Source organism: Saimiri boliviensis, chromosome 6 (assembly GCF_048565385.1).
Source record: "Saimiri boliviensis isolate mSaiBol1 chromosome 6, mSaiBol1.pri, whole genome shotgun sequence".
NCBI lineage: Eukaryota > Metazoa > Chordata > Mammalia > Primates > Cebidae > Saimiri > Saimiri boliviensis.
Window position 1 is genome coordinate 31,135,580 of NC_133454.1, and position 15,888 is coordinate 31,151,467.

At 45.0% G+C, this 15,888-nt stretch overlaps 2 protein-coding genes and 1 pseudogene across 2 annotated transcripts; 2 read left to right on the forward strand and 1 right to left on the reverse strand.

Moving 5' to 3' along the window:
• Positions 1 to 1,343: 1,343 nt before the first annotated feature.
• Positions 1,344 to 3,653, forward strand: LOC120364633 (putative lysine-specific demethylase 4F; annotated as a pseudogene).
• LOC141584937 (uncharacterized) lies at positions 3,604 to 7,731 on the reverse strand. The gene is made up of 2 exons (XM_074401911.1): positions 7,654 to 7,731; positions 3,604 to 7,296 (listed from the first exon to the last, which is right to left on the reverse strand). The coding sequence occupies exons 1-2, from the start codon at positions 7,729 to 7,731 to the stop codon at positions 6,466 to 6,468; spliced, it is 909 nt and encodes a 302-aa protein (XP_074258012.1). The 3' UTR covers positions 3,604 to 6,465.
• A 2,308-nt stretch (positions 7,732 to 10,039) lies between these two features.
• LOC101046833 (putative lysine-specific demethylase 4F) lies at positions 10,040 to 12,044 on the forward strand. Its single transcript, XM_039471017.2, has 2 exons — positions 10,040 to 11,327; positions 11,418 to 12,044. Exons 1-2 carry the CDS (start codon positions 10,040 to 10,042, stop codon positions 12,038 to 12,040), a joined length of 1,911 nt encoding a protein of 636 aa, XP_039326951.2. The 3' UTR covers positions 12,041 to 12,044.
• The last annotated feature ends 3,844 nt before the right edge of the window (positions 12,045 to 15,888 follow it).

The following is a 15,888-nucleotide window of genomic DNA, read 5'->3' on the forward strand; positions in this document are numbered from 1 at the left end:
ATAAAGTGACTTTTAATCACCTAGCTTTTTCTTAGGATTGATTTAAAATGCAAAATAAAAGGGAGGGGCATGGGCATGGGTGGATGGGGCAATATTCTGGACCCAGCCCAGTGATTACATTCGCTGGGCACTGATTGGATTAAGATGTTGCCCAGATATAAAAAAGCAAGAATCTTTGGGACCTGGACTTCATTTAGAGTTCAGCTACCAACAGGAACTTTCTCTTTTGGTCCTGGAGTACATTCATCTGGAATTGTGAGGTTTTTGGTGGAAGGTAGATCATTTTATTTCTTCATTGAAGTGCTTTTGGATATTTGTCCTACTGAAAAAATTATTATCAACAAGTTTTTCATAAGAGTCAGTTAAAATTTTTAAAACATCTCCAACAAAATTATAGCTATGCCTCCTAAGTTATCTCAATGCATTTCATTTCTACTTTCTTTTCTCTTCATGCCTATGGCTTTTGACTTCTCACCAACTTTTTGAAAAGTCAAGTTTTAGTTTTTTGTCATCATTCCTATTGGGTGCTCAGTTTCCTTTTGCAATGGTTGCTGCTTGTGTCTTCATTTTCATTGTTTCTTTTGATGTTAATGCATCCAGTTTCTTGTGTGGAGTGCTCAGTTCATCCCTTTGCAAACTTGATCATTTTTCCTTTTAGTTTGATCATCTATCAAACTAAAAGGAAAAATGATCAAGTTTGCAAAGGGATATTTGCAAATCCCGAGTAGCTGGGATTACAGGTGCTCTACCACACCTGGCTAATTTTTGTACATATATATATATTAGTAGAGACGGGGTTTCTACTAAAAAAAAACCCCATTCTTCTGTTTTATGATTTGACCTTAAAACTTGATATTAACGCAGCTTATCCTTTAGTTTAGCTTAATACTTGCTGAGTATTTCTTTTGTCTGGTCATACATGAATTTTCAAATATTCTCTATTTGGTGTTGTTTAGGTGTATTGTTTAGATTTCCTAGAAGAGATGGCCAGGTACAGTGGAGTTACCAGCTACTTGCATACCCAAGGCCGAGAATCAAGAGAAGCCTCACAGAGACAACCCCAACTGAGGAAACCCACAGAGCTGAAGTGGAGCTGGGACTCCAGCTGGGGCATCTGCCTCACTATGACATATTCTATTTTCTTTGGACAAAAAAAATACTGACTAAAGCAGAGTCCCCCTGGGAAGTCAGAAAGCCTGGGAAAGATCTCACTTGTTCAAAAGTTCAATTCTGAATTACTGCCTCACAGATAAATGAAAGCATTTTGAAAAGTAAAGGGGAGAAGGAAATTATTCCTCAGCATTCTCATGTATCTAGATGCCTAAGAACTTGTGAGTCAGCTGTTTCTTCTGTACAGCTCTGAAGTCTGTGCACTCTGTTCCCCAGAACATGAGTTGTATCATTACGACTTTTTACCCAACCATGGAAGAATTTATAGATTTCAACAAATATGTTGCTTACATGGAGTCTCAAGGCGCACACCAAGCTGGCCTCGCCGAGGTAATTCCACCCAAGGAATGGAAAGCCAGAAAGACCTACGATGATATTGAAGACATCTTAGTCACCACTCCCCTCCAGCAGGTGACCTCTGGGCAGGGAGGTGTGTTTACTCAATACCATAAAGAGAAGAAGGCCATGACCGTCAGGAAGTATTGCCATTTGGCAAACAGTAAGAAATATCAGACTCCACCACACCGGAATTTTGAAGATTTGGAGCAACAATACTGGAAGAGCCACCCCAGTAATTCACCAATTTATGGTGCTGATATTAATGGCTCCTTATTTGAAGAAAACACTACACAGTGGAACCTAGGACACCTGGGAACAATTCTGGACCTGTTGGAGCAGGAATGTGGGGTTGTCATCGAGGGCGTCAACACCCTCTTCCTGTACTTTGGCATGGGGAAGACCGTGTTCACTTGGCACACGGAGGACATGGACCTTTACAGCATCAACTACCTGCACTTCGGGGGGCCCAAAACATGGTACGCAGTGCCCCCAGAACATGGCCAGCGCCTGGAGCGCCTGGCCAGTGAGCTTTTCCCAGCCATTTCCCGGGGCTGTGAGGCCTTCCTGCGCCACAAGGTGGCCCTCATCTCCCCTGCCGTTCTCAAAGAGAACGAGATTCCGTTCAATCGCGTGACTCAGGAGGCTGGGGAGTTTATGGTGACCTTTCCCTATGGCTATCATGCAGGCTTCAACCATGGCTTCAACTGTGCAGAGGCCATCAACTTTGCCACTCCACGATGGATTGATTATGGCAAAGTGGCTTCATAGTGCAGCTGTGGGGAGGCAAAAGTGACCTTTTGCATGGACACCTTCGTGTACGTCATGCAACCAGAGAGCTACGGGCTCTGAAAATGCAGGTAAGTTTCAGCCCTTGTGGTTCACATGGAGCCCAAGGTTGCAGAAATCCAGGAAGAGAGCACCTGGAGGGAGGATAGAGCACTTAGGAGAGCTGCTCTGGGCCTGAGGCAGCTCCCTAACCACACAGCCAGCCGTCCCACACAGACTGTGCCTGCAGGGCTCTGTTACAACCCAAAGAGCCTTGGCACTGATGCTGTGCCTGAATTTACAATACAAACCCTGGGGACATCAGCCTAAGTTCTTCACCCTTCCACTGCAAGGTGGGATCCTTTTTGTGGCTGTGGTCATGGTTGAGGTCGTGGTCATGATCAGGGTCATTGTTGTCATCCTCAAAAACTGGGGACTGAGGAGACAACTGTTCAGTCTGCAGCCAAGAGACACCTCTCATTGGGGACAGGGAGTGGACCTCGAGGCCTTAAACCTCAGGTCCAGTTCACTAATGACGCTTTGAAGGACAAACCCGCACCTTTGAGCGGTGGCCTTCAGCATGCGTGGTCAACCTTGCCAAGGTTGCAGCAATGGACCACTCTTATGCCTCTAGGGTTCTGGTCTCACCTAAATTTTCCAGAATCTTCTGTTTCCCAGACTCATCTGCTGGGGCTTAAGCCAGACAGAGATATGCCACTGAATTTGGAGATATTTTCCTCCAAAGCATGATCAGTCCTCTGAACCCATGGCTATTGAATATGGTGCCAAACGTCAAGTGATACCTTCCTCTCATCCCAACCCCAGGAACCAGAGAAGATTCTTGCCAAGAATTCTGGCCTGGGCCTCTCCCCAGTGAAGATTATTTCCCTCCAATAAGTGACACATTTCCAAGACCCCTGGATGCTGTCTCCTACTGTGACAGCCAGGGCTCCCAGCGGCCACCAAAGTCCCCTCCCCAAAGGTTGCCATAGGTTTTTGTAGTACCTCTCAAGGACTCTCTATCTGCTCCTGATCATTGTGCCTGTGACCTTCACCATGGCCCAGATGCCATGGACAGCACTCGTTGCTGAAGTCCCCTCAGGATACTTCCCTTACTGTGCTGTGGGTCCAGATCCCATGCATATGCGCAAACTAGACCTTTAGACCAACTGAGTCTGTTACCCAGTCGAGGCCTCAGAGATATTTGGTAATGTTGCTGATGATCATTAAATTTTTTATCTCTAGTGTATATCTGTAAAGTAAAGAACATTTTTACTACATGTTCTTAAAATTAGAATTACATAAAAAGGATATACCAAAAAGAAAGTGATGTGGAAAAATGAGATAAAGGAATGTGAAAAATTATAGCAAGCAAAGAACTAACATAAAAGTAGAGTCACAGAGTTTATATCCGGCAAACCTGGATTGAGACCAAAGGTATACAGCGTGGATCTTTACAATGCAAAAGACGAAATTTCACAATGAAATTATAACAGTCATAAATATTCAAGTAAGTTTGATGAAGTATAAATTATAGTAGATAAAAGACAAGTTTAAAGAAGCAGTTTAAAAACAGGAACACTTAAGTCACCAGGATGGTTTGGATATGTGTTCCTGCCCAAATCTCATGTGGAATTTTAATCTCTAATGTTGGAGGTGCGGCCTAGAGGGAGATGACTGCATCACGGGGGTGGTTTGTCATGAATGATTTAGCACTGTCCCCATAATGCTGCTCTTGTGATAGAGTTCTAGGAGGATCTGGTTGTTTAAAAGTGTGTACCACCCTCCCCTTCTCTCTTCCTCCTGCCCCAGCTATATATGATGTGCCTGCTTCCCCTTTCACCATAATTGCAAATTTCCTGAGGCTTCCCCGGAAGCAGCAGCTCTTATGCTTCCTGTACAGCCTGCAAACCATGAGCTAATTAAAACTCTCATCTTTATAATTTACCCAATCTCAGGGATTTTTTTTTTCTTGAGATAGTTTCCCTCTTGCCCAGGCTGGAGGGCAATGGTTCAATCTTAGCTCACTGTAACTTCTGCCTTCTGGGTTCAACAGATTCACCTGCCTCAGCCTCCTGAGTAGTTGGGATTACTTGGGATTACTGGCACCTGCCACTACACCCAGCTAGTTTTTGTATTTTTAGTTGGAGATGGGGGGTTTCATCATGCTGGCCAGGCTGGTTTCGAACTCATTACCTCAGGTGATCTGCCTGCCTTGACATCCCAAAGTGCTGGGATTATAGAAATGAGGCACCGCACCTGGGCTCCAAGTATTTCTTTACAGCAATGTGTGAATTAAACAGTCACCCACTCAAAGCAGAAAAAATGGAGAAATCTAAGGATATGGAAAATTTAAACTATATTAACAACAAGGTAGTATTGACATACTAGATGATAAAAAATACTTCTCTCTTCAAGTGCCAAAAAAGCCAAATTTTCACAAAACAATAAATATCTATTACATGCATAAATTCTACAGCAAGAAAGCCTGATTTGTGAACTTGAAATTTACTTAAACTTACCACTCAGTTTCCTCAACATAAAATGAAGATAGCACCTACCTCATGTGTTCAATTGACAGTTCTTTGAATTAATATATGCAATTTGTTAATATCAATGCTTGGCACACAAGCATTATTGAAGTGTATCTGGATTTAAAACTTAATAAAATACATAAAGGAATATATAAGATTCATCTATAATAGTGGTGAGGAAAATCTGCAGCCTTAAGTATTTTCTCCATCACATACAAAGAATGAATTAGCTAGATTTAATTTCTAATGTCCAAGTTAGGAAAAGATAAACTGAAAGGAGCTGGAAGGAACTGATGCACCTATATAGAGGAATTAATGAGTTAGAATAACTGTAAAATAATATACTAAATCAACACAAAGCACCAATGATACGGATTTTTTTGTTAGAAAAGTTAACTTATGAAACAGAGAATTTAAGACATAAATTTCTGTGTATGAAATACAGAAAGATGACAGAAGATCTGCCTATACAAAAATGACAAGAATTAGACAAATTCACAGAGGAATTGTACGACATCTTCATTCATAGTATATCTAGGCCTTTAAAATGAAAAAAAGAAAAAATTCATGTTTTAAAATAAGTACATCATTGATAGAAAATTCTTTCAGTTCAATGAGATACTCTTCTATCTATGTTATGATTTGACCTTAAATCCTGATATTAACACACCATACCAATCTGCCATAATCAATCCATCCTGGGTAGTGGAACTGATGGTCTCTGTACGGTTGAAGCTGTGGTTGAAGACTGCGTGGCGTCTCTCAGCTACTAAGGTAGCTTAAAACTCAGTATTTTGCTTGTCACACATTTGTTTTCAAATATTCTGAAATATATAGGGCTTGACCACACCAGAAATTTGAAGATATATAATGAAAATACTGGAAAAACAGCAGACCCCTGTTTGATGAAAACAGTAAACAATGGAATCCTGGACATGTGGGAACAATTTAGGACTTTCTGGAGCAGGAATGTGAGGTTGTCATAGAAGAGACCCTACCTATACTTTGGCATGGGGAAAACCACCTTTCCATGGCACACAGAGGATATGGACCTTATCATTTTCCTAGGAGGACACTTGTCCTTCCCCTTCAGGTGACTTGGGAGGACTCTTGGATTGCAACCTGGACTTGGATTCCCTCTTAGATATGGGGGAAGACTCCTGGACATAGATCTAGACCTGGACAGTGAGCAAGATCTGGAGACCCAGGAGGATTTGGATGTTTGTGGAGAGCTGGATTTGGAGGCTGATGGGGAGCGAGAGGGAGACCCAGACTTCGAGTGAGAGCAGCTGTTGTGGGCAGACCAGATGTAGGGAGACTTCCTGCATAGCTACAGGGGTGTAGTGAGATCAGCTGCAGTGAGGCCGGCTGTAAGATCGACTGGAGGGAGATCAGCTACAGCGAGTTCTGTAAGGAGATCGTCTGTAGGGAGATCGGCTGTAGGGAGATCTTCTGGCGGGAGATCGGCTGTAGTGAGATCCCCTGTAAGATCGTCTGGAGGATGATGTGCCGTAGGGAGATCGGTTGTAGTGAGATTCTCTGTAGGGAGATTGGCTGTAGGGAGATCGGTTGTAGGGAGATACACTGTCAGGGTTATCCTCTGTAGGCTGATCCTCTGTAGGGAAGGTCGTCTGTATGGAGATTGGCTGTAAGGGGATCATCTACAGTGAGATCCTCTGTAGAGAGACCAGTTGTAGTGTGATCCTCTGTAGGGAGATCGGCTGTAAGGAGATCCTCTGTAAGGAGATCCTCTGTAGGGAGATCCTCTGTAGTGAGATCTTCTGTAGGGAGATCCTCTGTAGGGAGATCCTCTGTAGTGAGATTCTCTGCAGGGAGATTCTCTGTAGGGAAAGCGACTGTAGCAAGACCTCCTGTAGCGAGATTGGCTTAGGGACCTGGAGCAGCTGGGACCCCGAGATCGGCTGTGGTGTCTCCTCCTGGGTCTGCAGCTCCACGGTCCGTAGCCGCCGCCCCGGGACCAGCTGCGTGGCGCCCCCCGGCGACCATAGCGAGCCACCTGCACCCGCAGCTCCCATCGGTCCAGCCCCGCAGCGTCCACCGCGGCCTCGGCAGCTTCCGCATCGCGCCGGTCGTGGAAGCGAAAGAAGGCAAAGACTCGGGGCGCCTTGGTGTGGGGCTCCCACGGGACGTGCACGTCGCCCGCGTGCCTCGGGCTGTCGGGAGAGGCGCCGTAGGTCAGGCTGTCCGCTTTGAGGGTGATCGTGCCGTCCACGTCGGGATGGGGACGGCGGCAGCTCACGGCTCCCAGAGCAGGCGCGGGCGGTGCGCCCCGCGTGGGGGCGCGGGGAGAGGCGGGCGGAGAGGCGGGCGGAGAGGCGGGCGGAGAGGCGGGCGGAGAGGCGGGCGGAGAGGCGGGCGGAGAGGCGGGCCGCCGAGCTCCGCAGGGAGCGCCCGGGAGCAGCGACTCGCAGATTCCCAGTTCCAGGCCAAATACGCCAGGACCCAGAGGAAGGTTTCCTCTTGGTGGCTGAACTCCAAATGAAGCCGGGGCCCAAAGAAATAAATAAAAATCCTTTTTGTTTTTTTAAGTTTTGAGTAACAAGGTCTCACTGTGTCATCCAGGCTGTTGTGCGGGGACCTAATCATAGAAAATGTTTGAGATGCTATGAACAATACATCTATGTACAGAATACAGAGGCCAGACACAGACACACGTACAGTTGACCCTTGAACATAACCAGTTGATTAACATAGGTTTCGTTTGTTACATACATTCTATAATCGTATTCTTACAATAAAGTAAGCCAGAGAGAACAATATGTTTTTAAGAAAATCATAAATAAGAGAAAATACACTTGTAATACTGTACTGTATTTATGGATACCTTAAGTTTACTTCCTGCATTCTCTAGAGTAGTCTGTCTGGAATGGCAGGCAAGCTGCTGCCGATCTACAACATGCATCAAGCAACTCAAGCTTTTTTTTGTACTGTCATGACAATTTCTCTGCTTCTTGGGAATACTTCTAACACCAGTAGAGACACTTCCTTATGGGTTCTATGGTGTTATTTAAGCTTTATGATATTGCACTAGACACGAGGAAAAATACCCGAGAACCTGAAAGATTGCTATTTGCTGCAATTCACAATTTACGGAAGAGAAATCTTGCTTACGTGGAGTAGTGTCCCCCAGGCTTTTCAGGGGACGTGGGGCACATTTGAAGTCACCGCAATAGCAACATGAGAGAGCTACAAAATTCTTACGATAGCGCAGTATGCATTATCATTAATTTTACAGTTATGAATTAATACTGAATATTCATTTATTTATGTATATATTTTTAAGACGGTCTGGCTCTGTCATATATATGCGTATATAAGAAAGAAAAATGAGGTTACACCATGAATGTAAAAAAATGTAGATACTAGTGCATTTTATTATTTATTACCATATACACAACTTTGTTGTAAAAACTTAATCAGCACTTACACACACAGAGACCATACATGGTGCTATATATATGTATATATATATGACAGAGTCTGGCTCTGTCACCCAGACTGTAGTGCAATGAGCTGATCTCGGCTCACCCCAACCTCTGCCTCTGAGGTTCAAGGGATTCTCCTGCCTCAACCTCCGGAGTAACTGGGATTACAAGCATGAGCCTCCACACCCGGCTAATTTTTGTTTTAGTAGAGACGGGGTTTCTCCACGTTGGTCATGCTAGTCTTGACCTCCCAACCTCAAGTGACCCACCCGCCTTGACCACCCAAAGTGCTGGGATTACAGGCATGAGCCACTGAGCCCAGCCTGTTTATATTTATCTCAACACACATGGCACCGTGTATTGTCTCTGTTTGTGTAAGTTCTGATTAAGTTTTCACAACAGAGCTGTGTATATTTTATGGTAATAAATGATAAAATACACTAGTAGAGACGGAGTCTCCCTCTGTCGCCAGGCTGGAGTGCAGTGGCGTGTTCTTGGCTCACTGAAACCTCCCCCTCCCCCTCCCAGGTTCAAGTGATTCTCCTGCCTCAGACTCCCGAGTAGCTCGGATTACAGGCATGTGTCACCGGCCAGCTGATTTTTGTATTTTTAGTAGAAAAGGGGTTTCACCATGTTAGCCAGGATGGTCTCAATCTCCTGACCTTGTGATCCACCCACCTGGGCCTCCCAAAGTGCTGGGATTACAGGTGTGAGCCACCTCGCCTGAGCAGTTTGACTTTTAATTACTTAGCATTGTTCTAGGATTGATTTAAAGGTAAAATAAAAGGGAGGGGCATGGATGGGTGGGATGCCTAATCTGGACCCAGCCCCATTATTACATTGGCTGGGGACTGATTGGGTTAGGATGCCATGGAGGTATAAAACCAGGGTCTTTGCAACCTGGGGCTTCACTTGGAGTTCAGCTACCAAGAGGAAACCTTCTCTCTGGGTCCTGGAGTATTTTCATCAGAAATTGTGAGATTTTGGTGGAAGGTAGGTCATTTTATTTCTCTGTTGGAACTCTTTTCAGTATTTGTCTTACTGAGAAAATTATTATCCCACAAGTTGTTCATAAGATTCAGTTAAAAATTTTAAAACATCTCTGCCAGATTTTTAGCTATGCCTCCTAGGTTTCGTCAATGCATTTCATTTGTATTTTCTTTTCTCTTCATGCCTATGATTTTTTGCTTCTCACCATAATCTTTTTGAAAAGTCAAGCTTTAGTTTTTATCACCATTCCTATTGGGGGTTCTGTTTCCTTTTGCAATGGTTGCTGCTCGTGTCTTTACTGTCATTGTTTCATTGGATGTTAATGTATCCAGTTTCTTGAATGGAGTCTTTAATTCATTCCTTTGCAAACATGATCATTTTCCCTCTTAGTTTGATTAGATGCTGCTCTTTTTCTGTTTTGTTATTTGACCTTATATCCTGATGTTAACACAGTATAACCTTTAGTTTAGCTTAATACTAGCTGAGTATTTCTTTTGTCTCATTATAAATGTATTTTCAAATATTCTGTATTTTTTGTTGTTCAAGTTTATTGTTTTGACTTCCTGGAAGAGACACCCAGGTACGGTGGCGTTAGCAGCTTCTTATACAGCCAAGCCTGAAAGTCAGGAGAAACCTCACAGTGATACCTCCGATTGAGGAAACTCACAGGGCTGCAGGTGGAGCCTCACAAATAAACCATAGCATTTTGAAAAAGAAAAGGAGAGAAAGACATTATTCCCCAGCACTCAGAGGACACCTAAGAACTTGTGAGTCAGCTGTTTCTCGTGTGCAGCCATGAAGTCTGTGAACTCTGTTCCCCAGAACACAAGTTGTGCCATCATGACTTTTTACCCAACCATGGAAGAATTTACAGATTTCAACAAATATGTTGCTTACATGGAGTCCCGAGGCGCACACCAAGCTGGCCTCGCCAAGGTAATTCCACCCAAGGAATGGAAAGCCAGAAAGACCTATGATGATATTGAAGACATCTTAGTCACCACTCCCCTCCAGCAGGTGACCTCTGGGCAGGGAGGTGTGTTTACTCAATACCATAAAAAGAAGAAGGCCATGACGGTTGGGAAGTATCGCCATTTGGCAAACAGTAAGAAATATCAGACTCCACCACACCGGAATTTTGAAGATTTGGAGCAACAATACTGGAAGAGCCACCCCAGTAATTCACCAATTTATGGTGCTGATATTAATGGCTCCTTATTTGAAGAAAACACTACACAGTGGAACCTAGGACACCTGGGAACAATTCTGGACCTGTTGGAGCAGGAATGTGGGGTTGTCATCGAGGGCGTCAACACCCCCTACCTGTACTTTGGCATGTGGAAGACCACGTTCGCTTGGCACACGGAGGACATGGACCTTTACAGCATCAACTACCTGCACTTCGGGGAGCCCAAAACATGGTACGCAGTGCCCCCAGAACATGGCCAGCGCCTGGAGCGCCTGGCCAGTGAGCTTTTCCCAGCCATTTCCCGGGGCTGTGAGGCCTTCCTGCGCCACAAGGTGGCCCTCATCTCCCCTGCCGTTCTCAAAGAGAACGGGATTCCGTTCAATTGCATGACTCAGGAGGCTGGGGAGTTTATGGTGACCTTTCCCTATGGCTATCATGCAGGCTTCAACCATGGCTTCAACTGTGCAGAGGCCATCAACTTTGCCACTCCACGATGGATTGATTATGGCAAAGTGGCCTCTCAGTGTAGCTGTGGGGAGGCGAGGGTGACCTTTTCCATGGACGCCTTCGTGCGCATCCTGCAACCTGAGTGCTATGGGCTCTGGAAACACAGGCAAGGTTCAGCCTTTGTGGATTACATGGAGCCCAAGGTTGCAGAAATCCAGGAAGAGAGCACCTGGAGGGAGGATAGAGCACTTAGGAGAGCTGCTCTGGGCCTGAGGCAGCTCCCTAACCACACAGCCAGCCGTCCCACACAGACTGTGCCTGCAGGGCTCTGTTACAACCCCAAGGGCCTTGGCACCGATGCTGTGCCAGAATCTGAAATCCAAACCCTTGGAATGTCAGCCTGGGTTTTTCGTGCTTCCACTGGAAGGCACCGTGGCCGTGGCCGCGGTTTTGGTCGAGGTCGAGGTCGTGGTCTTGATCGAGGTCGAGGTCTTGGTCTTGATCGAGGTCGAGGTCTTGGTCTTGATCGAGGTCGAGGTCGAGGTCGAGGTCGAGGTCGAGGTCGTGGTCGTCGTCGTGGTCGTGGTCGTGGTCGTCGTCCTCGAGAACTGGGGACTGAGGAGACAACTGTTCAGTCTGCAGCCAATGGGCACCTCTCAGTGGAGACATGGAGCAGAGTTCAAGGCTGCAAACCTCACTTCCAGTATGCTGATGAAACTTTGATGGGCAAACCCACATCTTCGAGCAGGGGCCTTCTGCATCTTGCCAAGCCTTCTGGCTGCTGCTGTGCCTCTGATCTTCAACCCTTGGGGCCCCCGCTGGATCCTGATGAACCGATGCACCCTGGCCCGTGCCTGGCGTCCCTTGACAGCATTGTTAGTAATCTCCCTGATGTTCTCATCGCTCCTCCCAATGTCACTGTGCCTTTGATTAAGTTCCCCAGGGACACGGGTGGGGACCAGAAAACTGTGCTGAACGTGGCCAAGGTTGTAGCAATGGAACATTCTTATGCCTCTGGGGTTCTGTTCCCAACTACGTTTTCCAGAATTTCCTGGGCCCCTGACTCATCTGCTGGGCCTAAAGCCAGACAGAGATATGCCACTGACTTTGGAGACATTTTCCTCCAAACCATGATCACTCCTCTGGACCCATGGCTATGAAATACGGTGCCAAATGTCTTTTTTTTTTTTTTTTTTTTTTGAGACGGAGTTTCGCTCTTGTTACCCAGGCTGGAGTGCAATGGTGCGATCTCGGCTCACCGCAACCTCCGCCCTCTGGGTTCAGGCAATTCTCCTGCCTCAGCCTCCTGAGTAGCTGGGATTACAGGCACGTGCCACCATGCCCAGCTAATTTTTTGTATTTTTAGTAGAGACGGGGTTTCACCATGTTGACCAGGATGGTCTCAATCTCTGGACCTCGTGATCCACCCGCCTCAGCCTCCCAAAGTGCTGGGATTCCAGGCTTGAGCCACCGCGCCCGGCCCATGGTGCCAAATGTCAAGTGATAACTCCTGCTTATGCCAACCCCAGGAACCAGAGAAGATTCCTGTTCAGCACAATTCTGGCCTAGGCTTCTCCGCAGTGAAGATTTTTTACCTCCAATAACTGACACATTTCCAAGGCCCTCAGATACTGTCTCCTACTGTGACAACCAGGGCTCCCAGCAGCCACTGAAGTCCCTACCCTAAAGGTTGCCACAGGTTGTTGTAGTACCTCTCAGGGACTCTCTGTCTACTCCTGATCATTGTGCCTGTGGCCTTCATCATGGCCCAGATGCCACGGACAGCACTCGTTGCTGAAGTCCCCTCAGGATACCTCCCTTACTGTGCTATAGGTCCAGATCCCACAGTAATTTGGACTCACATTGGATAGTGCTGAGAATCTGACTGAGCCTTTCATTTTTACCTCACCTGGTCCTCTGTTCTCGGACCCTGGATTCCACTGGACATTGCTACAGCCCCAGTGAGGTTCAGGGCTTCTCACAATCCTTCAACTGCAGCAAGCCCTTTACCCCAGGCTGCCATCCACTGCTCATGCATGAACTAGACCTTTACACCAACTGAATCTGCTCATGAATTCATGGCCCCACAGATATTTTGTAATGTTATTGATGTTTATTAAATTTGCAATCTCTAGTGTGTATCTGCAAAGTAAAGAAAATCTTTAATACATGTTTTTAAAATTAGAATTACATAAAGTGATGTATCAAAAAAAGTGATGTAGAAAAGTGATTGAGATAAAGTAATAACAAAGAACAAACATAAAAGTAGAGCCACCAAAAAAAAAAATTAAAAAAAAAAAGTAGAGCCACAAATTTTAATATCAGTCTAAGTTGAATGAAGACTGAAGGTACATAGAAAGCTTCTCTTTAATGTAAAAGGCTAAATTTCACAATGAAACTGCAGCACTCCTGAATATTGAAGTAAGTTTGATAAAGTATGACTTTACTATATAAAACAGAAAGAGACTCAGTAAACATAGGTACATTGAAGTCACTGACATGGTTTGAATCTGTGTTCCTGCTTAAATCTCATGTGGAACTGTAAATCCCCAATGCTGGATTTAGGGCCTGGTGGGAGGTGACTGGCTCATAGGGGCAGTTTCTCATGAACTGTTATGCACCATCACACTGGTGTTGCTCTCCCATTAGAATTCTCACAAGATCTAATTGTTTAAAAGTGTGTAGCACCTCCCCCCCATCTCTCTTGTTTCTGCCCCAGCCATATAAGATGTGCCTGCTTCTTCACCTTCTGCCAAGATTGTAAATTGCCTCAGGCTTCTCCAGAAGCAGAAGTTTTTATGCTTCCTGTACAGCTTTCAGAAACATGACCCTAATAAAACATCTGTTATTTATAAATTATCTAGTCTCAGGTATTTTTTTTATAGCAATGAGAGAATGAACTAATACAGCAAATTGGTACCAGAAAAATCATTGCTACAAAGATTTCTGAAAATGTAAAAATAGCTTTAGAATTGAGTAATCAGCAGAGGCTGGAAGAGTGTGGAGGGTCCAGAATGCTACAGGTTGAGGGAAAATTTGGAACTTCCTAGACACTTGTTATATTGTGATCCAAATGTTTATAGTGATACGGAAAATGAATTCCAGCATGAGTAGGTATCAGATTGAGAAGAAGAATTTATTGGGAACTGGAGCAAACTTTACATCTGTTAGACGTTAGTCAAGGGGTTGGCTGCACTGTGTCCCTGCTCTAGGGATCTGTGGAAGATCTCAAGATCTTTGAGCTTGAGAGCAATGATTTAGAATATCTGGCAGAAAAAATTTTAAGCAGCAAAGAGTTTAAGATCTAGCCTCTCTACTTGTAACAGCCTATACTCATATTCATGAACAAAGAAATGACTTGAAACTGAAACTTACATCTAGTTCCAGTGAAGCGAGTAGAAAAGGGAAGCAGAGGCCAGGCGCCGTGGCTCATGCCTGTAATCCCAGCACTTTGGGAGGCCGAGGCGGGTGGATCACGAGGTCAAGAGATCGAAACCATCCTAGTCAACATGGTGAAACCCCATCTCTACTAAAAATACAAAAAAGTACCTGGGCATGGTGGCACATGCCTGTAATCCGAGCTACTCAGGAGGCTGAGGCAGGAGAATTGCCTGAACCCAGGAGGCGGAGGTTGCGGTGAGCCGAGATCGTGCCATTGCACTCCAGCCTGGGTAACAAGAGCGAAACTCCGTCTCAAAAAGAAAAAAAAAAAAAGAAAGAAAAAGAAAAAGAAAAAAGAAAAGGGAAGCAGAGTATAGAAGTTTAAGAAATTTGCAGCCGGGCCATGTGGCAGAAAAGAAAAGGCATGTTTTCAGGGGAGGAATTCAAGCTGGCTGCAGAAATTTACATCACTACAAGGAAGGCATGTACTAATAGCAAAAATAACAGGAAAAACACCTCAAAGGCATATCAGAGACCTTCCTGGCAATGCTTCCCACCACAGGTCTGGAGGTCTAGGAGGACAGATTATATGTTGCAATGTGAGAAGGGCATGAGATTTAGGAGGCAGCCAGGGGAGGATTGATATGGTTTGGATATGTGTCCTCACTCAAATCTCAGGTAGAATACAAATCCTGTTTTAGAGGTATGGTCTGGTGGCAGCTGATTGGCTCATGGTGGTGATTTCTCAGGAATGGTTTAGCACCACCCCTCTAGTGCTGTTCTTGTGATAGGGTTCTCACAAGATCTGGTTGTTTAAAAGTGTGTAGTGCCTACCCCCGCCTTCCTCCTGCCCCCACCATGAAAGATGTGCCTCCTTCCCCTTTGCCTTCCATGATGATTGTAGGTTTCCCGGGGCCTCCCCAAACCCAGACACGGCTGTGCTTCCTGTGAAGCCTGTAGACCTGTGAGCCAATAAACTTCTTTTCTTTATAAATTACCCAGGGATATTCTTCGTGGCAAAGAATGAACTAGTATAGTCACCCTATTCATCTAAGCCAGAAAAAATGGAGAACCCTAAGGATAGGAAAAACTTAGACAACATTAACAATAAGGTAGAATTGACAAATGAGATGATAGAAAATAAATTCTTTTCTTCAGGTGCTGTTGACAGCTGTCGTGATACCTCTGGTCTTTGTCTTCTTAGTATAAAATAATTTAAATAAGAGACATACAGCAAAAGAAGTACAGCATAGAGTAATTTATTGTCAAAGGAAAAGGATATTTGGAAAGTTAGGTGCAGAATATGTCGTACACACTGAGAGGGAAAGAATTCAGGGCCGGCTGCTTGTTGCAGAGAGATGGCATTGATTATTGCAGGAGCAACCCCCATCATGGGAGTTTTACATAGTTATTCATAAGGAGGTGGTAACAGGTGTTACTACTAAGCATGTACTGGTGGTCTTCTGGATGAACATGCACAGTAGGTGCACCTGCTTATTCATACATCCCATGCCTCATTAGCATCTTAAATCTCCACCCAGGGGTATGTTTTTTACTACTGTAATGAGCAAAAGATCAGTTTGACGACAGGTAAAATCAAAAATGAGCATGCTCTCTAAAAGGGAAA

Coding starts and splice junctions, on each gene's coding strand:
- LOC141584937 (XM_074401911.1), bottom strand. CDS start 7,731: ATGCATGTTGTAGATCGGCAGCAGCTTGCCTGCCATTCCAGACAGACT. Junction 7,297..7,653: donor ATGCAGGAAGTAAACTTAAG/GTATCCATAAAT, acceptor TTTGGAGTTCAG/CCACCAAGAGGAAACCTTCC.
- LOC101046833 (XM_039471017.2), top strand. CDS start 10,040: ATGAAGTCTGTGAACTCTGTTCCCCAGAACACAAGTTGTGCCATCATG. Junction 11,328..11,417: donor GCACCGTGGCCGTGGCCGCG/GTTTTGGTCGAG, acceptor ATCGAGGTCGAG/GTCGAGGTCGAGGTCGAGGT.